We start from the raw sequence: 24078 nt of genomic DNA, 5'->3' as shown, positions 1-24078 counted from the left end.
ATAGTATCTAGTTACGTTCTTCTCGCGTAAGATAGCCGACGTCGAGACTAGATATACTATTTATAACTAAGAGCTACTAGTAATAGTAGAGTTATTTAAGTAGTAGCGATATTATCTTAAAGGTACTATATATAACGTTAAGTTACTAACTAATTACTATAACTTAAAGGGGTTTATAAGTATAACGGTTTTAAATCGTTAATAGGTTTAATAGGCTAAGTAGCTTATAAATTTCTACTTTATAATCTACTATTAACCTAGAAGTATAAACCTAGCTAATAGAATATTAAGAAGACCTAACTATAAAGAAGGCGCCTAGGATTATAGTAGCTATAGGGTCCTAGAGTAGCTATAGGCCTAACTCTTGAGGATAAGGTTAGATAATAAGTTATCCGATAATTAGCGAGATACTAATACTAATACTAGTAATTAAATTTATAAGACCGAAGCCGGTAACTAAAGACGCGGTACCGAAGTCCCTAGCGAGCTATTTATCGGCGCTATTAGGGAGGGCGATAGTACCCGGTATATATATTAAGTAGACCTCGCCTAGTTAATCGTGGATCTATAAAAGATAGACCTAATAGTTTTAAAGTTATATAAAATATAGTAAGATAGATTATTACGGACTAAAGTAGACTATAAGTAGACCTTCGTGGACGGCTTACTCTACTATAATAGAAAGTACTATATACCGACGGGTAACGTATAATTTACCGTAGTTAGCTAATACCATAACGCTAACCTAGTAGAATATTTCGGGTATATACGCACCCTAAGCTCGATTTATTAGTACTATTTTTAGAAAGATATACCTAAGTACGTCGAAGAATAGATAGCTACTTATCCGATTTATTAAAGAATAAAGGTACCTAGGCATAAGCTATATAGGAACTTATAGCCTCTACTAGTCCCCCTCTTTATATAGGAAGATATTACTATAGATTTTATAGTTAACTTACCTCTAAGCGAGATACTTAGGATAAGTTATAATTTAATTCTTATTATCGTAGATAGACTTATAAAGATATCTAGGTACGTCCCTATATAGAAGACGATTATATTAAAAGAACTAGTATAAGTATTCTAGAATAAGATTATTAAGGTCTATAGTATACTAAAAAGGATCGTTACGGACCGAGGGAGTATATTTACGTCTAAATTCTAGATATTATTCTACGAAATAGCCGGTATGAATAGAAACATATTAATAGTATTCTATCTATAAATAGATGGTTAGATAGAGTAATAGAACTAAACGCTCGAGGCCTACCTTTGTGCATTCTATAATTTCGAATAAGATAACTAGGCCTCTCTACTAAGCATAGTAGAATTCGCGTATAATAATAGTCGTTATAGTATAATAGGTGTCACGCCCTTCTAGGCGAACCTAGGACGTAGTCTAAGGATAGGTTTTAAACCTTATACGGTCTAGTTCGACCGAACGATAGATATTAACGTCTACACGTAGGAACTAGTAATTAAAATCTTTAAAACCATACGTAACTATCGCGTAATAATCTAGTAAGCGAATAAGTTATATATAAAGTACTATAATAGATTAGTTAAAGATTAAGCGTACGAGAAGGGAGACGAAGTCCTTCTTAATATCCGTAATATATAAACGTCGCGAGTAAATAAAAAGCTCGATTATAAAATAGCTAGTCTCTTCCGAATTAAACGTTATATCGGTATAAGAGTCTACGAGCTTAACCTAGAAAATAATATAAAAGTCTATAACGTATTCCACGTCTTATTACTTAAAAGGTTTCGATCTAATATATATAAACGCACGAACGTGTAATTACACTCTATTATACTCTAAGATAGACTAGACGTGTACGAAGTAGACTATATTATTAAATATAGACTCGACGAGAACGGTATCTAAAAGTATTAAATCCGTTAGAAGAACTATACCGAGGATAAGAACACCTAGGAACCTATGGTATATATCTTAAGTACCGCGATAGCTATATATAAATAGAGGTTATAGAATAATACGTTACTACCGTAAACCTAGCGCCGTCGGGGCTATTATAAAAAGAAGAAGGATACTATAGAGAACGAAGTATCGAATCACGAATCCTAAACATATACTAGGAAAACTCTATAAGGCAGCCCCATAATTTAAGCGATATACGGTTACTAAACGCGAAGAAAACGTAAATAACCATTATAGGCACGCGACGCGATATATTATAATAGAATAATATAGAGAAGTCTAGAATAGACTAATATAGACTATTATACACAAGAAGAATATAGGACTAAGAAACTAAAAAGGTACCCTACTACGGAATTAAACTCGTAATATATAATATAAAAGGTTAGAGTACCCGAACTAATAACTACTAGGCTACTAGTTCGGGTACTCTAATATAATTTAGAGAGATAAACTAATTTATATATAATACCTATACTTAAGTAACTTAAAGGAAATTAGAACCTAAAATTTAATAGTTATAGAATAAATAAGAACGTACATAATATTATTAAGTTAAGAATTAAATTACTAGAAAACTAGTAGATAGATATCTAAATAGTCTAAAAAGGACTAAAACGGATAGAAACTAGGTAGATAGAGCTAACACACACTATATAGAAACCCTAGTAAATAGAGCCATAGAGCTACTCCTCTATCTTATTATTACTCTTAGAGCGTAGTAAATAAACTAACTAAGTAATAGAGCGACGGAGGTTAGAGACCTTATCCTCTAGAGTAACCACGCGCTTAGTTAGAGCCTAGTAAGACGATGACTAAGCGCTAGAGCGGAGCGACTAGACCTAAAGTTAGCTAACGCGGTCTAGAATAATCTAGAATAGAATATATACCCTCTTACGAGGTAACTTAGAAGGAGAACTAGAAGATCTCTTATAAGACCCGTTAGTAGTATAAGGCGGGTAGGAAGGAATAGTATAAATCTCTTCTACGGCCTTAGTAGCTAAAACCGACTCCCTAGAATAGGTAGCCTAAGCGCTAGAAATCTCGCGGTAACTAAAAATTATAAGCTAAGGTTAATAATAATTAATGGTTTCTAAACTTATACTTTAATAACCTCTAGAAAGAGCTTATAGCGCTCCCTAAACTCCCTACGTATAGAAGCTAGGTAACCGCTAGAACTACCGAGAGTCTCGCGGACGTAAAGATCGTTATATATATCTTATATATAAATAGAAATCTAAAAACGTATTAGTATAGACGACTTTAGATTACCCTAGACTAAAATAGCCTAATAGACTTATCTAAAGATAAACTTTACTAAGAACGGTATAGCGGTAGTAGCGGGTAGGGAGCTTAAAGATTAGGTGTATAGGCCCGTCGTAGTTAGTAGAGTAGTAGCTAATACTAGAGTTAGAGCGGAAGAGATATTTAGAGCCGGTGGCGTAAGCCTTAATATACTTAAAGTATATTAAACCGTAGTTCGCCGTTTTTCTATAGCGTAAATATAAGAATAGGGTTATTGGATAGTAGTGTAGTTAGATAGAACAATGGGGTGTATTCTATCATAGAATAAATTACTACCGAACCCTTTTAGTAGGAATCCGAGAGTATATATATAAAGGGACGCTAATCTATCTAGTACGTAACTATTTACCGCCCTTCACGTTACCTCCTAACCCTATTAGCTAAGGTACGTATAGGTCGGGTCCTACCTAAGGCTAAGTCCTAATAATTATCCCTTCCCTCTAGGAAGCTACCCTTAGCGATCTAGATCGTTACCTATCTCTATATCCCTATCCTAAGTCTTATAAGACCTTAGTCGTTCTCCACGCTTCGTCTTAGATACTTACTAATATTCGCCGATCTAAGATTTATACAAGCGTTTTCCTAATAAACTAGATTTTATCCATCTTAACTTCTTATATAGGTGAGATTACCTAATTAGGCCTAGCGTATTACGTGATATAATTAGGTAAGCCCGGGTACTACCTATATTAAAATCTTTTCTTAGAAATATTCCTTTCTTTAAAAAACTTCTCAACTCTTTATAGAGTTTTTTAGATTATTAGGTATATCACCCGATCCTTATAGATATAGATTTATATAGATTTACTATAATTTAGTGCGATTTACGCAATTTACTAATTTTCGTGCCGTCCTTAGCTAGTAATAATATAATTTATAATAATCCGCATAAATTAATAATAATTATAATATGGTTTCCCGAAATCTCGACGCTCTAAAGTAATCGGCGCGGAAATAGGCGCCTTCGAATAATCCCTATCTCGTATACGTTACCGATATATCGAAAGCTATTAATCTACCCCGACCTAGGCCGGGCTCTAATAATCTAGCTATATATTATTATGGTTATCGCTTTCCGTCGTATATTACTCACGGTAGTACTAAATCTATAATATACGGCACTTATATAACTAAGAAGCGTTATTACTTATAGGTATTTAAGTAAGTTTAAAGAACTTTACGTAGATTTACTTATATTAGTATAGATTACTACTAGGCCTCTAGTGACCCCTACTAATAAGGAGCGTAGTACTACCGATCGCAACGCCTTAGAGAAGGCTTTCTACGAGCTATATACCTAAGGTAAGGGTTACGCCTAGGAGTACGATTCTAATAAGATCTATAAGGATTTATCGGAATCTACTATAGCTATTATTACCGCGATTACTAGATAATATCGTTTTTCTTAAATTATTATAGATTCTTACTAATATATATTAATCTCTATAATAGTGCTAAAATCTCTACTACTTCGGACCTCTTTCTATATACTAGTGATATTAAAATTCCTAGAAAAGGTTCTAGTAAAAAGGCTAAGGTTCCTTCCTCGCGCATGCTAAAGAGCTATAAATTTAGGGAAGATGGCTCTAATCTAGAAGTTTCTATACTAAAGGTATATGGTTCTATACCGATCGTTAAATCTTTTCGCTAATTTATATAATTCTTAGCGTGCCCGCGCCGGTCCGTCCCTCTCTATCCCGGGTCCCGCCGCTCTATAGGTTTCTATAGAGGAGTTTATAGCTATAAGGCGCGCTATATAGAATTTACAGCGTCGGAACGAAAGGCTAGAGACTTATATTATAAAGCTCTATACTATGCTAAATAAGAACTAGCGGAAGAAATTAGATGTAACCATCGCGGTAATTAGTACTTCTACTCCTACTCCGACTTAATTAGTTTAGATCTATACTAATCGGTACTAATATATCTCTTTTATCTAGCGTTTTTAGTTTTTCGGTTTTAATTTTAAAGTAATCTTACTTCTTCTAGATAGATTAGTGTAAGTTTATATAGATCTATATAGATCTTTATATTTTCTTTTAGCTTTCTTAATTTTATCTTTCTTTAATAATAACTTCTTTAATCTCTTTAGTAATCTATACCGATCTATACCGATTAGCACCGATTTTCGATGTCCATTTCTCTTAGTAAATCATTTTTCTAAGTCTCTTTTTTAGTTAAATTTTTTAAAGTTCTAAGTTCGAACTTTCTAAGGAAGTTCCTTAATTCCTTAGAATATTTTAAAGATCTATATCTCTTTTACCTTCTTCCTTTTAGGCGGCCGTCCTCGGCGCTAAACTATACTAAAAAATATTGAATTACCGTACTTTGGTATAATTCTCTACGATTCCGCGGCTTCCTTTACTAATCGCTGCTTATATACTAATATCGCTACTTTACTAATGTTTATTATAGGTTCCCAAGTATCTCCGTTAGGATTATATCCTTTCTAACGAATTTTATATAGCCACGTGCTATCTTCGGCGTGTTACTAGCTAAGTATCTACTTAACTTTATAGATATCTATACCTTCTTACGTAACTACTTTATATAGTATCTATTCGGAACGATCCGGTAATAATAAGGCATGAAATGGCTTAAGAAGCGTAATATAGAATATATTATATATCTTTAACGTAGGAGGGAGTTATAACTCGTACGCCTGGTTATTAATTATATAAGTAATCTTATATAGACCTATCATCGTATAGTTAAGCTTCTTCTTTAGCCTAATACTACGAATATTCTTACTATTTAGTAAAACTTTATCCCTAACATTAAAGATCATGGGTTTTCTACCCTTATTATAGTATAATTTGCTATAATTTATAGCATCTTATAGTAACTTTATAACGCTTCTTTACGTTTAGAATAGTTCTATAGTAATTTCTATTACTTTAATGTTAGGTCGTTCTACTTTAAACTAAGTCCCTAAGAACTACGTATTATGGTTCTAACCGAAGTTTACTTCGAATAGACTTACGTAGGTTAACGCATGTCGGCTATTATTATATACGAATTCCGTAATATAGACTAACCTTACCTAGTTATCCTACTTATAGTTATAATATGCGCGTAAACACGCCTCGACTATCTAATTCTACTACTCCGTCTACCTATCTATTTATAGATAGAATATAGTACTAAGTTTCCGCTTGATTCCTAGCGTATAGTAGAAATCCTTCTAAAATTTAGACGTTATCTATGGACCTCTATCCGAAACTATACCGTTCGGTATACCGTAGAGCCGGACTACGTCACGGAGTAGTATATCTATAAGATCCGGTGCTTAGATTATCTTCCTTATAGGGATGTAGTATAATATCTTCGTAAATCTATCTAGAACTATAAGTAAACTATTATAAATATATCTAGAACACTTACTTAGGGGTAGATCTATAATGAAATCCATTAATAATTCCTTCCATGCCTCCTTTAGCATAGGTAATAGCCTTAATTTACTATATGGCAAGTGTCTATATACTTTCGTATACTAGTAAACGTTATACGTTTTTACGTAGTCTTTTATATATTTATAAAGACCTAGCTAGTCGTATGTCCTTCGGATTAAATCGACCGTCCTTATAACGCTAAAGTACCCTACTAACGCGTAATCGTGCTATTCCCTTAAAATATTAATTTATAAGCCGCCTTCTAGCACGTAGAGTCGGCCTTAGAAGTAGATCGTGTCCGATCGTTGTTTCTACCTTAATAACCACGGCGGATCTATAGCGCTTCCTTTCATGCTTATAACTTTCTTTACTAATGTATCGGAATTCTAGGTAGATTTAATTAAGTCTTTGAGGGTTTTCTTAGTTTCTTAGACGTTTATTTAGATTACTTAATACCCGCTCTAATTCCCGCGGAGAATCGCCGAAAGTATTCTAGCTTCTAGTATTCTATTAGATAACTAGTCTTATAGTATCTAAAGTATAGTATAGTCTAACTTACACCGACTATCTACGTCATTCTATAACGATTTCTTATAATCTTTATACCGCGATAGAGGATTAGCTTTATTCTCTCTTCTAGCTTTATATAAGATTTTAAAGTTAAATATTAACATCTACTTAGCCTAACGTACTTATCGGTGATTAAGGACCTTAGTTAATATAAAGTAATATAGATTTACGTGATCCGATAATAATTTAATCTAATATACGGAGCCTTCTAAATAATGTCGCTATTACTTAAAACTCTTGACGATTATAAGTAGTTCCTAGTCATGCGTGTTATAACGCGTCTCTATATCCGCTATTTTACGGGAAAAGAAAGCGACCGGGTACTATTACACCTTATCTTTTATATCTTTATACGGTTAACTAATAATTCTAGTAATTATAAATCCTAACGCGTTAGTTTCGACCCGAATATACTTCTCGGGATTAAAATACCTAAGAATCGGCGTAGTTATAAAGTAATTCTTTAATGATCGGAACGCATCTCGCGCTTTTAGCGTTAACTATATCTCGACCGACTTAGCTTTACGCTATGCTCGCCTACCTATAGAGATTTTACCGCCATTCTCTATGAGTTTATTAAGCGGCGCCGTAATTTATAAGAAGCCTATAATGAATTTACGATAATAGTTCACGAAACCTATGAATGTTCTAATTTAACGTATAGTAGTAGATTCTAGCTATTCCATGATGGTCTTTACACGCTCCGGCTCCATTTTTAGGCCGCTATGTGTTATAATAAAGCCGAGAAACCTAACTTCTTATTAGTGAAACTCGCATTTAGATAATTTTACGTAGAGTTTATACTACCTTAGACGATTTAGTACCGATTTCACGTGTTCTTTATAATCCTACATGCTATCGGAGTAAATTAGTATATTATTAAGATAAACTACGTAAATTACGTTAAGTAATCCTACGAGTATAGTATTAATATATCCTTAAAACGCTCCTAGCGCATTTATTAGCCCGAATGGCATAATAGTATACTTAAAATAACTATATCTAGTCCGAAATGCGGTTTTCCACTCATCTCCGCGACGAATTCGAAGCCGGTAATATATATCTTATAAATCTAGCTTCGTAAAGTACTTTACCTTCGTTAATTAGTCTAAAGATTCACTAACTAGCGGTAATAGGTAACGATTCTTCTTAGTTACCGTATTTAGTACCTAATAGTTAACGTATAGACGTAAACTTCCGTCTTTCTTCTTTACAAAGAGAATAGGTACGCTAGCTAATAACATACTACGACGTATCTAGCCTCTTTTAAGGTATTCTTTAATATATTTATAAAGAACTTCGAGTTCTAGTCTTAAAAGTAGGTAAAGTAGGCTATAAGGGACGTCTACTCCCTCTTCGAGCTCGATCTTTAGCTTATACAGCCCGTGATTAGGGAGAAGTAACGCATCTCCTACCGAAAACACATCCGTATACTACGAATATACGTTAGGTAGCGTGTCTTCGCCCTAATTATTACTATCGTCCTTATCTTTATTAATGATTAATAAGGACGTAAGATAGATTAGCGACGATCGGGTCCGTATAGCGAGGTTCCATGCCTCCTTACTAATAGTTACGACCTACTAGTATAATTTACCATGGTATTATCGGAACGTTAATGTCTCCTTCTAAAAATTAAGGATGGAGTTTAGGCGTCTAAGCTAAGGCATCCCTAGAATCATATTCTATTAGCTAATATTAGCCACGATGAATTTATTAGATATCTACTATTTTATTATCTTCGAGTCATGAACTTCGTAATTCGTTATAGCTTTACCTAAAGTTCTAACTTTATATCTATTAACTATAATAGTTCGGCTAACTTTACCGAGATCGTATAATAATCTATACTCCTTTACGAGAATCGATAAAATATAGTTATCTTCTATACTAGTGTCTATAAGGGCCTATATAGTTTTATTACTATTTACTATAGGTAACGATACTTTTAGTAATATTAGGTCTTTACTCGCCGGAAGGCGCTACGGCTCCTCCTAAGTATATATAATTTAGCTAAGGATACGGTTAGGTCTCGTGTACTAGCCTATTCTTTTTTTAGATTCTTATAGTTAGGCGAAATATATCCTATTTCTTTATACTTATAGTAACGAAGTACGCTATAATCCTACTATTTTACGATAGGCGTTATATTTAAGCCTATACCTTATCCTTTTCCGCGTTAAGAAGCACCGCCTCGATTATTTTAGTGTCCTCTTAACGCGTTTCTACCCCGATTTACGCTCTTCTAGCGCTAATCGCGGTAAGGTTACTCTTAATTAAACGTATTTAATCGACCTCGTTTCTAACCCGTATAGGGTTCGTCGGTTTTACCTAGAGAGCCGCATTTCTTAAGGATGCGGTAGTGTTTATTAGCTTTCTCCTCTAATTCGTGTAGATAGTTAAAACTTAATAATACTATTTCTAGTCTTTCGCGGATTAACGGAAGTAGTACTTCGCGAAACTAGAATATATGAATATTTTCCTATAGCGTAGGGATATTATCCTATAGGTTTTAGAGGTATTATAGTAGTTAAGTAGGTGTCTAGTTCGGTCGTTATACCACGCTTCTTAACTTAGATAGTGCCTTTCTTTTATGTTCTCTATCCATTCCGAGGGTGTTTAGTATAAATATAGCTAAATGTTCCTAGGTTATCGTAGATAGTAGCTATACTTCCTTCTATCTATCCTATTAATCGCGGGATTATAAGTCTAGGTATCGTTCTCCGAACGAAATATATTATACTTTAATAGAAAAGAGTAGAGGGTTATCGAGGAAGTACTTTTCGTAGTCTCTCTTCTAGTCTTTCCACTCCTTTTAGTTCTTCCCTATAAATATAGTCGGGTCTTTAGGTTTCGGTATACCTAGAGAAGAAGTAGAGTAAATCGGTAACGAAGCGGCCGGGTATACGGTGGATTATCGTAACTCTAATGGTAGGTAAACTAATTCCGCCTAAATTAGTATAGGAAGTCGTCCACCTACTATCGTTTAGCGTAGTTCTTTAAGAGACTCCTTAAGTTCTCGTCTCTTTACGAGGAGTTTCGCGCGTTCTACCTATTCTTTAAGGGTTTAAATCTCTCGAGCCTAATTCGCGACGGATTCCTAAAGTTCGGCGATGGTTTATTATAACACCTTACGTGGCTCCGCCACGACTCGTTATCCGGCTTTATATTATTAGAAGTTACTCGGCGTATCTACTATTTCTTCGTCTGAAAGCTCCGTAATTCGGTCTAACATTTCTACTTCTTAGTTAGAAACGGCCGGGATTAATACCGATTATAGAGGATCCCTATTATTTAATGTAGTATTACTTATCCCTATAGTAGATCGTGTCGACCTTCTCGGTTCTAGTTAGACTATCTTAACTATAGTACTATATAGGGAGTAATTCGAATATAAGAATAGGGTTATTAGATAGTAGTGTAGTTAGATAGAATAATAGGGTGTATTCTATTATAGAACGAATTACTACCGAACCCTTTTAGTAGGAATCCGAGAGTATATATATAAAGGGACGCCGATCTATCTAGTACGTGACTATTTACCGCCCTTCACGTCACCTCCTAACCCTGTTAGCTAAGGTACGTGTAGGTTAGGTCCTGCCTAAGGCTAAGTCCTAATAGTAAACCACGACTACGTTTAGTATCTTCGGCGACCTAGGCCTTATTATTACTAGGGCTGGGTTTAGAGTAAATATTAAGGTCCTAAAAGAACCTAGAGTAACTAAGTCGGTCTATATTAGACCGAAAAGAGAAATAGTATTTAGAGCGAGGCGGTAAAGGCGTGAACTCTTAATTATTATCTATAATAAGATCTTCTTTATCCTCTAAAGGAGGTAGAGTAGATAGGCGGCGCGAGTAGGTATAGATAGGCTTTATAGCCACCTCTTCCGCAATACTAGTACTAGGATTACCTAGATTAGAGCGACTAGTGGCTACGTTAGTAGTAATAGTAGTAGTAGCCTTAGCTACCTTCTTCTCTAACTTAGAGCGCGCCTTTATACTACTATAATAAGTAGATTTTTTAGCCGGTATAGCCGGGGTAGAGGTAATCTCTTTAGAGTAAGTCTTATAAGAGGAGGAGGTAGGCTTAGGAATAGGACTAGTATTAGATATCTATATATATACGTTAGCTAGAGATCTAAGAGTAGAATACTCGTTTAGTCTTAAAGGCGATTAAAGAAGCTAAATTAGTAACTATAATAACATAAATAGATTATATAGGACCAGCTCTAATAAAAATAGACTACTCTAGACCTAAACGGATCTAAACTAAAGGAGATAGTATATAAATTAATAACTTACCTTAAGAGTAAGGTAGATATACTAGAGAAGAAAATTTAGAATAAGAGAACTAAATATAAGCTTAGTTAATATAGCGGTTATATAACCCGCGGAGCTATCTCTAAGGTAGTAGCTATAAAGTAAGGGATAAGCGCGTATATAAATAAAAGTAAACTAGAGCTTAAGTTTACTAATATAAAGACTATTGATAATATTATATGGATTTAATTAGATACGCGTATAAATATAATGCTTATAGAATTATGGATTTATATATAGCTAAGTACTTTAGGGCGAAGCATAAAAAGAAGAAGGATATTATTAGGGCTAATACTAGGATAGACTTAACTAGACTACTATGGTCTAGTATAGTCTGTAATAGGTGGACCTAGGTTAAGCTAGCTAGAATAAGCGAGACCTGTTAGGCACGTGCCTGCCAGTTGATTATACATGTGTGCAGTAGTCGTATATAAGCAGTGTACTCCACCCTTGAAGCAGTAGCTTTAAGATTCGGTCCTTTAGTATAGTTAGTTAGTGCGTGGAGCCCGCCTCCTTACAAGACCACTATATAAGTAGGCCGTATACACTTAATTCCTACTCTTTAGGAATTAACCTCGTTAGAAGAGTAGACTACCCTTTTAAATATATTCCCGAATTCTTCTATGACCTGTTAGACTACTATCCTACGTCTATAATTCTTATACCTTCTAAGTTAAAGAAGTCTAACTCCGCCTCTACCTCCACCTCTACCTCTAATACTAAATATATATAGTATAAGAAACGCGGCTTTTCTTCTAAAGGTTATAAGTATTAAGACTATCGTAAACTTAAAGCCTCTAAAGAAGATAATAAGTTAGATAAGAAGTCTTCTAAGTCTTCCTCTAAAAAGGACTCCTTAAGTAAGTAATAAAAGGCTAATAAGGCTAAAGTTATTAAAATTTTAGATTCTAAATCTAACTCTAATAATAACGTCGTTAGTTTCTTTACGACTATAGCTAATATAAACGGTAAGCGATCTCGAGTAGTAAGTTAGCCTCTTATTTTAGTAATATTTTTAGACCTAGGTATTAAAGCTATTAGACTCCTTACAAATTCTAATATAACCGTAGATATATATAACTAGATCTTTAATTTAGGTGTATCACGATATATATCGGGTTATATAGATGACTTTACCTTACTAGAACCGCGTACCTCTAGTAATATATTAATTATAAATTATTAGAAGATTCCTATTAATGGTATTAGAATAGTTTTCCTAGATTATATTCTCTTAGACGGTTCTATGAAAAAGGTTAAACTTACTAATATCCTCTTTAGTAAGTAACTAAATTCTATACGCCTTTTCTCCTAGTTATATATTAGGAATTAAGGGTATAGTTTAAGAGTAAAAGGGAATAACCTCTTCTTATACGACTACTATAGATCTAAAGTAATATAGGTAAAATTCTATAAGGGTCTTATGAAGATTTACCTACGCCATATATCTTCTCCGCTTCTATTATATACTATAGTATACTTTGCATTATATAAAGAATTCTATTATACTATAGGTTATTATTACGTTATAAATTCTAAAAGACTTTATAAAGATTTTAATATAATCCCTAAGCGGCTAAGTAACTTCTACTATAAGAGTTATAGTATATCTAAATCCACGTATAAGAAGCCTTTAAGCTCGAATAGGTAATGTAAGATATGGTTTAGTAGAGTTTATAGCGACCTCTCTAGTAAAATACCATATAAGTCTCTAAATAGGTTATAGTACTATATCTCCTTTATTAAAGAATTAACTTATTTTACATGGGTCTATTTTATAAAGTATAAGTCCGAAGCTCCTAAAGTTATTATATAATTCTTTATATATATTAAGAAGTAGTTCGATATAGATATTAAAGAATTCGTATCTAACTAAGGCGGTAAATATATTACTAAAAGTCTTTAAGACTTCTTTCGTAAAACGGGCACTATATATATTACCTCTCCTATCTACTCTTACGAGTCGAACGGTATAGTCGAAAGGTTTAACCGTATAGTTTAAATATTAGTAAGATCCATTCTCTCTTCTAATACTAAGTTAAAATTCTAGGCTAAAGTAATTTATATAATAACGTTTATTAAGAATATCGTGCTATATGCCTCTCTCCTAATAGTCGATATACTATATTATACTCTCTTTGGTAAGAAGCCTTCTATCTAAAACTTATATCTATTTAGAGTTATCTACTATATATATATTCCGAAAGAAGCACGAAAGCTAGGTAGTAAGCTCCTCTATAGATTAGAGAAAGGTATTCTAGTTAGCTATAGTAAATTAGATAAAATCTATAAGTACTATATTCCTAACCATAAGGTTATTATCGAGTTATAAGATATTACTTTCGTACCCTTTAATCCGAGACTACTTCCGTAGTAATCTCTTTCCTTAATTATTATAGAAAGAGATAGCTCCGAAGAAGAGTCGGATAATAGAGAAGTATCTCGCGATATACTAGTCGTAATCTAAAATATATAGGACCTCTAGCCCTATATAGAAGATACGACGAGTCTTACTAAGATACCCTAACGGAGATTATCTACCCTTTCTTATAGTAGGACGCCTTCTACTACACCTAGGGTAAATTAACTAAAATTTAAATCTTTCTCTAGCTATAACCTACTACACGAAAGTCTATATCTATTAAGATTACCTTCTAATATATCTTATTTTAGGAGGAAACGTAAGCGTATAATTTATTTTAATAACTCTATAAATTTAGTAGATACGGAAGAGAAGGAAATAATCTATACTCTATTAGTTAATACTACCTTAAATATAGACGTTCCTTTAAACCTAAAAGAGGCTAGGAATTCTTCTAATTAGTATTAGTAGTAAATAGCTATTAAAAAGGAGCTAAGAAGTTATAAGATTAATTAATTATAGTAGGAAGCTCTACTTACTACGAATGTCCCTATAATAGTTAGCTCTAGATAGGTGTTTAATATTAAGACTACTACGGATAATACTAAAGTTTATAAGGCATGTCTCGTTATATAGGGCTTCACGTAGAAATACGGTCTTAATTATAATAAAACTTTTACACCTATTATTAAATATAATTCTCTTCGTATTATACTCTAATAGGCTATATAATTCGATAAGTATATTTACTAGATCGATTTTAATACTATCTATCTAAATAGTAGTCTATCCGAAAATATCTATATACGATACCCGCTAGGCTTTAAAAAACTAGGTAAGATTCTTAAGCTCTAAAAGGTAATTTATAGATTAAAATAATCTAGTTAGAAATGGTTTTATACCTTACGTAACCTCCTTTAATCTCTTAAATTCTAATAGTCGTAGTTTAATCTATATGTCTTTATTAGATATATTATTATTACTATCTATATTAATAACCTACTACTTATAGAGGAGAAACCTTATATTTAATACTTTAAGTAATAGGTTATAGAACGTATAAAATATAAAGATCTTAGAGAAGCGCGCTTAATATTAGGTATTAAGATTAATTAATCTCGAGAAAGCTAAATTAAGCTTTCTTAAAAGGCTTACTCTTAACGTATTCTAAAAAGGTTTAGTATAATAGATTATAATAGTAGAAAGACTCTAGTCGATATAAATACCTTTCTAATAAGATTAGAAGAAATCATTAATTAAGAACGCTAGCTTATATATATATAACTAATTAGGTTACTTAATTATCTCGTTACTAGTACGCGTCTAGATCTTACCTTTATAGTCGGAATATATACTACTTTTAATACGAATCCGTCGGAGTAATATACTTAAATAGCCTTTAGTATATTATAATATATTAAGTATACTATTAACTAATACCTTATACTAAAGAAATCTAAAGGCGTAATAGAAATTAATATGTTCTTAGATACTTCTTAGAGTTTAGATTCTAATACCGCTAAGTCTATCTCCATATATATCCTTTAATTAAATAGAAGCTTAGTTACCTAGAATAGTAAGAGGTAATTATATATTACTAAGTCGATATACGAAGTAGAGTATATAGCCTATTTAAAGGCTATAAGTTACTTATAGTGGGCCCTACTAGGTATAAAAGAGATCTTTATAAGTTATAATATTCTAGTTCCTTATCTTCTTATAGATAATTAAGCTACTATAGTACTTATCTAAAACTAATAAATCACGGTATAGTCTAAATATATAGCTATATATTATTACGTAGTCCGTAAATTATTTACTAATAGAGTTATATCTATATAGTATATTATAAGTTATAATAATGTTACTAATATAGGAATAAAAGGACTACCCTTACTACTACTAGATTAAATAAAGACGATAATTAGTTTATAGTAGAGTCGTTTCTCTCGCAGTTATATCTCTCCTTTATTCTTCTTAGTACTATCTCTTACTATTACTCTTTTAAGCTTTTCTTTATTTAATTATTACTAAGTATATATATATACTTAGTATAGGGGAGTATTATCGGAAGGCACTTTAAGTAAGGGATACTATTTCCTAAATGGGACTAGTGTCTAAACGGTTAAATAGCTTCGACTCTGTCCCTAGAACTTAGCTATATACATAATTATAGAATACATTCAATGACCTCAATCACGTCTACTTTCTACTTATAATAACCGGAACATCAAACATCATGGGCAACCAGCAGTTGGCATTCTTGATCTCCTCAGAAACTCGCCCAATCGTCGTTTGATCGTAACATCTACGCATCGAACAAAGCAAGGGTTCATGGTGCCTGTTCATGGTGCCTGTTCATGGCGCCTGTTCATGGCGCCTGTTCATGGCTTAGCACAACATCTGGTGGGTCGCAATGTCTTATATCTCTTTGTTGTCCGCCATGAGACTAAACTTGGCATTAGGCTTCTTTCTCATTCTCCAGGGCTGATAGATGCCCGGTAATTCAAGCCGCACAAATATTTCAAGTGTTGTTCAGCTCACGGGCATCTTCCACACTGTAACAGAGCATATCATTCTGCTCTACATCCAAAGGCATCATGTGGAGTACATTAAGCTTCGGATATGCTTTCGCAATCGCAAGCCTCACACAACAGGCTTACGGCGCCACATGCGATATTATTCATCCGAAATTTCCTGTGGTGATGAGCCCCGGGTACGAGTCGCGCGTTGTCGTGAATGGCCTCAAATCACCGCGACACATGGTGGTGGACACTGAGGGAAATCTCATATTTTCAGAGAGAGACGATGTCGTTGGTGGAATTAGGCATGTAAAGCTCGCAGACCACCTGGATACCGATGTCTGCGTGCAAGGCAACAAGCAGCTGATTCCGGACCCAACGGTAAGACATATCGTTCTCGTTGTATCAATGCCTTCTGATTCACTGGGCCACAGCTCAACCATGGTATCGCTCTTTCATCTGATGGCAAAACACTATACGTTTCAAACAAAGACAGTGTCTTCAGCTACCCTTACGACGCAAAAAAAGTCACAGTCGGAACCCGCAAGACCTTGATTACTGGAATGACTCAAGAGGGTACTCACCAAACACGTACTTTGCTACTGTTGAAGAAACATCCGGAGCTATTACTCGTGTCACGAGGCTCCGTCAATAACATTGATGATGGTTCAGCTGATATCGCTTCGGGTCGCGCTCAAATCAGGATTTTCAATGTCACCGAAGTCGCCAAGCATCCAATCGAGTACAACACTGCCGAAGTCTTAGGATATGGCTTGCGAAACAGCGTCGGTGTCGGTGAGGATCCCACTACCGGTAATATCGTAAGTCCATGTGACCAAATTAACCAATAAGCATAGCATTAGCTGAGTACAGTACAGTGGTCCGTGGAAAACTCATCCGACGAGCTCACCAGAGACAACGTCGACATGCACAACACGAATCCCGCAGAGGAGCTAAACTTTCACGGAGACCTTTCTAGAAAAGGCGTCGAGCACGGCGCAAGTTTTGGATATCCTCTCTGTGTCACCGCATGGGATACCACAAATCTAAGCAGCATTCCGAACATCCAAACGGGGCAACAGTTCGTACGAGGCACACCAAACAGCACCCTGACGGATGAGATGTGTCGAACACAGCATCTACCCCCACGACTATCATTCACTCCGCACACAGCGCCACTCGACATCAAATTTGGAATCCTCGGTCGAGTAGCATACATCACGTTTCACGGTAGCTGGTAGGTGCCGTTGCTGTTATCTACATGCCTGTGTTGATTACTGATAGGAACCGTGATGATCCTGATGGCTACCGTCTCAGCTCCGTTGATTTTCACCATGGGCAGCCTCGCGCAGAGTCCATGAGCACTACCGCAGAAGTCAAGATCATGACCAACAAAGATAACAGCAAGTGCCCAGACAATTGCTTTCGGCCCACTGGGCTCGCTTGGACGACGCTTGGACGACTGTTTATGTCGAGCGATGCAACTGGTGAGATATTCATCATTGGCTTTCAACGCCGTCGGACAGGACATTGATGGCCGGAATTGCAAGGACAGCAGGAAGGAGTGACTTATGCAAAGAGGTTAACAGAAGAGTGTAGCAAAACATGTGCCTGGTGGATCAAATGCAGTCTGCGTGCGCTGCTGGAACGTTTTACATTGGCCAAAATACATCTTGAGATATGAGATATGACCCCATGGGATGCTGGGGAGAGAGCTAGCTGGGCAGGCTGGAGAAGGACCACATGGGTAGTGAGACGTCTATTGACTACTTGGCCTCCAGACCCAATAGTAGGTTCTTTACTCTGGTGAATCATCGCACAAATACAGCCTGCAGACCACCCGAGATCGGTATGACTTTCTCATATGAATTAAGCCTATGTGAATTTGTGCATCACGTAGAGAATTGGATATTTCCCATGATCGACTCCGAAGCACATGCACCTCAGTGATCTACAGGGCGTGCACACGACGCGGATCGCGCGTTGCATGTGAGACATCGTGGCGTCCAACTGAGCACACTAAGACGCCAAACATACTTCTCACTGGCTACCCCAGTAGCGTCAAGTCTATAGCTGCAGGTCTCGATTCTCCACACCCTCAGGTTACCCGCACACTAACTTTGTTCAGACTGACTACCCCATATGGTTCCCCACACTATATATCTAGCAGAGTTGGTATCCCTGTGTTTGATACCAGGATGGCAAGGGCCAGATCCGTGTTCATCATAGCCGGACCGTATTAGTCTCAATAGTGCTAATCTTCTTTCCTCGGCCTCATACCAGGGCTTAAACTTCGATCGGAAATCAAAAATGCAATGCCACCCTGGCTACATGCTCGTCTGTATGAGAGACTTGGATCCTCAGTCCTTTTCCCCTAACAAGCTTTCGCGCCATGGACGATGAAGAAAAACATAACCCTCTCTCTCAGGAGTCCATCTTCCACAGCAACGCGCCCTCTTCGGCCAGCATCACACTCCGGATTGTCACAGGACTATCATCCATTCTCCGCGCTGCCAGACCCTCTTTCCTGTCCTCACACCTCTATCGCCCTTCCACCCTGCGCCCAACCGCATACCTCGACGGTCTGCGCGGCTTCGCCGCCTTGCTCGTCTATATCCAGCACCATGAGCTATGGGCGCACCACGACGACAGTGTCAAGAATCTAGCTGCCGTATTCGAAAATGCGTGGGGGTACGACGACAATCACTACTTCGCGATTCTACCCATCGTCAGAATCCTCTTCTGTGGTGGGCATGTTGCAGTGGCGTGCTTCTATGTGATTTCGGGGTACGTGTTGACACAGAAGCCGCTTACATATATTCTCAGCGGTGAAAAAGAGCGTCTGGGCGACAATCTGGCTAGTGCGTTGTTTCGGCGCTGGCTGCGACTCTATCTGCCGATTGTGGGCACGACGGTGGTCTATTTCACTGGCCTCCATGTCACGGGCGTCAAGGGTGTCATGGCGAAGAACGTGGACTCGTATTGGGGTCAAGTCAGGGACTTCTGGACGGACTTTAGACAGTGGAGTTATCTATGGCGCACTGCGGATCCGCCGTGGCTCACGTACAATATGCATACGTGGAGCATTCCGATTGAGCTTAAGGGGTCTATAGTGGTGTATATCCTCGCGCTAAGTACGAGCAACTTTACGCGCTCGAGTCGTTGGTGCGTATATGCGGCAATGATATGCTACTTTCTGTGGATGGTAGATGGGTGGAGCAATGCGTATTTTGTCGCGGGTATGGCGTTGGCAGAGATGGATCTGCATGCTGCGGCGGACGACTTGCCACCGATGTTTAGGAAATTGGGAAAACACAAGAAGAAGTTGTTTTGCACATTGTTTGTGCTTGGGTTGTTGCTTGCAGGCGCGCCGAGCAACTCCTTTGACATGTTCTACTGGAATAAGAGTCCCGGGTGGAGCTGGGTTATTGACACCAGGCCAGCAGCGATGAGCGATGCAAAGTGGTGAGTCTAAGTATGTTATCTGCTTGTGAATGGGTGACACTGATGAGAATAGGTGGCCGCTCTTTTTCGCATCGACGTTAATCGTGATGTGCATTCCGCGCATAAGCGTCCTCAAATCGTTCTTCGAATCAAACTTCTGCCAGTATCTTGGTCGAATATCGTATGCCCTCTATCTCCTACACGGTGCCATCTTGACGACGATCGCCATGCGCCTTTATGTCGCGACGGGTTTTGGCAAGGCCGGGCAAGATGATGTCGAATTTCCAGGCTGGTACAACCGATATCCACTGTCAAACGCAGGGCCTCTGGGGTTGGAGATCAACTTCCTGGCGTGCCAAGTCATACTATTGCCGTCAACTCTGTGGGCTGCGGAGCTGGGAACAAAGTTCATCGATGAGCCAGCCGTCAGATTTGCACAGTGGATGTATCGGACCTTGCAGAGTGATTGGATCGGACACATCAGGACGAGACGACATTGAACCACTGTAGATAACCTCGATTGCTCTTATACATAAGGATGGTCCGATGACGGAAATGATTCAGGAATTATTGTCTACTCATCTCATTGACGAAGTGATCGCATGTGTGATTATAAATTGAACGAGTGCCGATAAGAGAACATCATAAGCTTGGCAGAGTAAATACGGTGTCACAATACCCGCCATTCAGTATGAATTTTGCGCCCGTGCGCTCTTCCAGGCTCTTGTGGTATACACCGGAGTTGATGTCTAGAACGGTATAAGTAGACCCTGGTCAATAGTGTAACTAGAATATCATATATCCCTCTAATCTAGACGTGACTATATATGCCGATTCTTATAGTGGAATCCAAAGCTTAGCTATTAGTGGTACTTACCCGTGACGCGTGCGATCCAGCGAAGACTCATCTACAGGGATATTCCTAGAATATACACTAAAAAATGAAACGCGGAGGCTTATATTCAGACTACTATTTATAGGACATGCTATAACTCAGAATGTCTACTTCTAAGTCTTACTGGTCTAGAGAGATAGAAAAATCGCTCACTCGTGTCTCTGAATATAATTATAATATTTGAATTTTTACTATAATATAAACTATTAATGATTTCTCCAAATCTCTTCGCAACATTCATTGTACTACACGATGGTTTCTATAGTACTATTTACTCTCTTTACTTATCTTCTTCATCTACCTTTAGTTACAGCTCTACCATATTATTATCTTGATTCCTCATGTCTTGCCCACAACACGCCAGGTGTCCAAACGGCCGTTGAGGAAGCAATATACATAGCACAGCTAACTTGGTCTCATATGAAGGTATTCCAGAACGATGAAAATATTAGAAAGCTTATGTTTCATCTTTTTAAAATCACGGACCCAACGGAGGGCACCTTTCAGCATGTGTTAAAGATAATGCGTCGCTTAGGAGAGATGAAAGACATCGCAATCGAGCAACCTGATGACTCCGGGCCACCACCTCTAGAGCCACCGATAACCCGTATCTACTGCGACCGCGATATGCGCTGGAAATTAGTGCCTGATTATCCACCAAGAATGGACGGAAGACCAAATACAAGCAGATGGAAAGATGAGACTCCCATGTTCACCTACACGAGTCAGTACACCTACGGGAATCAGTACTATAAAGAGTACCTGTTCATGGAGACGGAAGAACCGAAGTGTAGACATGTATACCCGGAGGAGTCAAGTGAAATGCGCGCTATCACATACAGGAGTCGGGATCAGAGGCATTACACCATCACTATCTGCGACAGGCTCTCTAACCTCCCTAAATCGACTTTACTCGATTTTTACGATGGAGAGTATTTAGATCATGCGCTTTCAAATCCTTCAAGCCTAGGACCAAATACTATTATGAGTCTAACAATACTCTATCAACTTCTACTTACGTCGGGGTTCTATAGTACGTCCGATATACCTAAAGTAGGGTTATACCTATACTAATATATATATTAGTGTTTCGAGATTCCCAAGACCTTACATGGTCCCAATGTGTACAGTTGGAAACAACCTTTGCATTAAGAAATGTACAAAACTATGGTTAGTAATAAATACTTATCTTATTTCTATAACTCTAAATAGGCATTAACGAAGGATATATAGTATACCTTGCCATGCTTGTGATGACAAGAGAATTCGGGATAATGCTTGATGATCGGGGCAATGATGGATATGTTCGACACGGTGTTCTTATTAAAACCCAAGAAAATCCTGTACAAGGGGAATCTTGGGATGCAGAGCCCCCGCCATATGAAGAAGAATGAAGACACGATACAATAGAGAAGAAGCATTCTATATATTACATCTTAGCTCGTTTTGGTTACTAGAATCTAAACTTTTACCCCATACATATAAGAAATAGTACACCCAACTATCTCTCGGGTCCAGTAGGACTGCACAAATTCCATCAGCCCACATCCATAGTGGTCTATACCTGCCGGTAGAAGAGCTAGGGCTGAATTCTACTTCGACATCATGTATTCACGTCCTCGAAAGAGTATGATCCCCTAAGAATATAGATGAATTATACCCGCCGTTTGTCTTTATTCGATATAATGAAATATTACGGTCCCCTAAGTAAGACGACGAGAACGACTTTTAGCAATTGAGCTGCTTGACATGCAGTCTAGTGAATTAATCACATAGTCCATCAAGCCAGAAGACATTAGGTATATTGTGTACCACGTAGTGGCATATCCGCGACACAGCGGTATTGCAAGCTATCACATTGCTAATGCGACTCAGTATATCTGGGTCTGTATCTGCTGCTTGGTATTGAAGATGCAGCAACACGAGTCACCTCGACAGACATGCGTATGTGATCAATGATTTCTACATATAATCAACATAGTCACGTTCTATCATATGTGGCTTGATATCCCAATAAAGCCCTCGCAACTGTGCCTGTGTCTGTGTATAAGTCTTAGCGCCCATCATAAACATCTCATCTATGGTTCGAAAAGTGTCTGAACTGGTACACTGATGATACCAGGAGGGGTATCAACCTGCAAACCTGCTCTTATGAAGGACTCTGTCTTTAGTCTGAAAATCACTCATATAATAAAGGACAGTAATGCGCGCCATCTTAAATGATTTCATAGCTCTACCAGGATCCTCCCAAACACACCCCTATAAGATAATCTTAATCCTGACCAGAAACTGTACACATGTGTGAGTCACATACCACACCCTCAGACCTCAACCTAAGCAGAAGCACAATATCTAGCCATGAAGTCTTACGCAAGGGCACACCGAGGGAAACAACCTCTGTTAGATATGACAGAAGAATTTAACAAATCACATGCGCGAAAAAGCAATCATCATCATTAGTAACGTCGAGCAACAATGTGTGGCACTATCTAAATGAAACACCAATGAAAATCATCAGCAGCGCAGAACATACCAGCATGGTCCACATTCCTTGATTCCAGCACTGAATGAACACGTAGTGTCCTGCGTGGCACAATTCAAGCACACCGCATCTGGTTAAAGTTGGTCGAGTGTTAATCCGCATTTCCTGCCACGGGTTTGTATACTTTGATGGAGGCGACCTTTTTGTCCCAGAGAGAGTGTGGAATACGCTCAGAAGACCAACCCTATATACGCAGTAGACAGTACACAGTCAAAGAAAGTCTGGTATCAAGTCGCCGCTCAACAAACCCGGCAGATAGCTTCTCTTTCACAAAACTTTCATATCCAGCAAGACCGACACTGGCTCACATAGCACAGACCTACTCTTCCAATCACCCTACCCGCCACGCACAAGTACCCGGCATCCAGCCCCCACTACCCTGGATGTTTATAAAACTCTGCCATCACAACCCAATCCTCCTCCTTCTCATCAGCCAGCTCCATCAGCCAGTTCCACCAGCTAACCTGGACAAACCTTTCATGGCGCACAGCATCGAGTAGACTTTGACCTCTCGGGCTATGTGCTCCTCCGTCCGCGGCCCTTTATTCTGGCCCAAAGACGCCGGAAACACACCGAGTATGTAAATACGTAAGAACGCTGATACCAAGCATTACCACGCAGACACGATGATCCGCAGTATCGAAGAAACAATGCTAGTATGCAGCATTTGAAGCACAACGAGAGAAAGAAGGGCACGCATGTACAGAGAAGAGATGATTGTGTACGGTATGAGAGCGGATGCAAGTCCGGGACATGGACTAAGCACTTCTATGTACTGATA

The 24078-nt window shown here is 37.4% G+C and overlaps 3 protein-coding genes across 3 annotated transcripts; all 3 read left to right on the top strand.

Moving 5' to 3' along the window:
• Positions 1–16068: 16068 nt before the first annotated feature.
• EJ05DRAFT_512093 (soluble quino protein glucose dehydrogenase) lies at positions 16069–18291 on the top strand. The gene is made up of 5 exons (XM_033748302.1): positions 16069–16300; positions 16360–16797; positions 16851–17237; positions 17295–17653; positions 17701–18291. Exons 2-5 carry the CDS (start codon positions 16495–16497, stop codon positions 17948–17950), a joined length of 1299 nt encoding a protein of 432 aa, XP_033598878.1. The 5' UTR covers positions 16069–16300; positions 16360–16494; the 3' UTR covers positions 17951–18291.
• A 435-nt stretch (positions 18292–18726) lies between these two features.
• On the top strand, positions 18727–20743 carry EJ05DRAFT_517848 (uncharacterized protein; the record flags this gene model as incomplete). The annotated part of the gene is made up of 4 exons (XM_033748686.1): positions 18727–18753; positions 18845–19881; positions 19934–20305; positions 20704–20743. 4 exons carry the CDS (start codon positions 18727–18729, stop codon positions 20741–20743), a joined length of 1476 nt encoding a protein of 491 aa, XP_033598877.1.
• A 534-nt stretch (positions 20744–21277) lies between these two features.
• Positions 21278–22149, top strand: EJ05DRAFT_487331 (uncharacterized protein; the record flags this gene model as incomplete). Its single annotated transcript, XM_033745607.1, has 3 exons — positions 21278–21788; positions 21842–21925; positions 21968–22149. The coding sequence occupies 3 exons, from the start codon at positions 21278–21280 to the stop codon at positions 22147–22149; spliced, it is 777 nt and encodes a 258-aa protein (XP_033598876.1).
• Between the last annotated feature and the right edge of the window lie 1929 nt (positions 22150–24078).

This window comes from Pseudovirgaria hyperparasitica, assembly GCF_010093815.1.
Source record: "Pseudovirgaria hyperparasitica strain CBS 121739 unplaced genomic scaffold EJ05scaffold_11, whole genome shotgun sequence".
Lineage (NCBI taxonomy): Eukaryota > Fungi > Ascomycota > Dothideomycetes > Acrospermales > Acrospermaceae > Pseudovirgaria > Pseudovirgaria hyperparasitica.
Note: the sequence above shows the minus strand (reverse complement) of the source record. Positions and strands in the feature narration are given on the sequence as shown.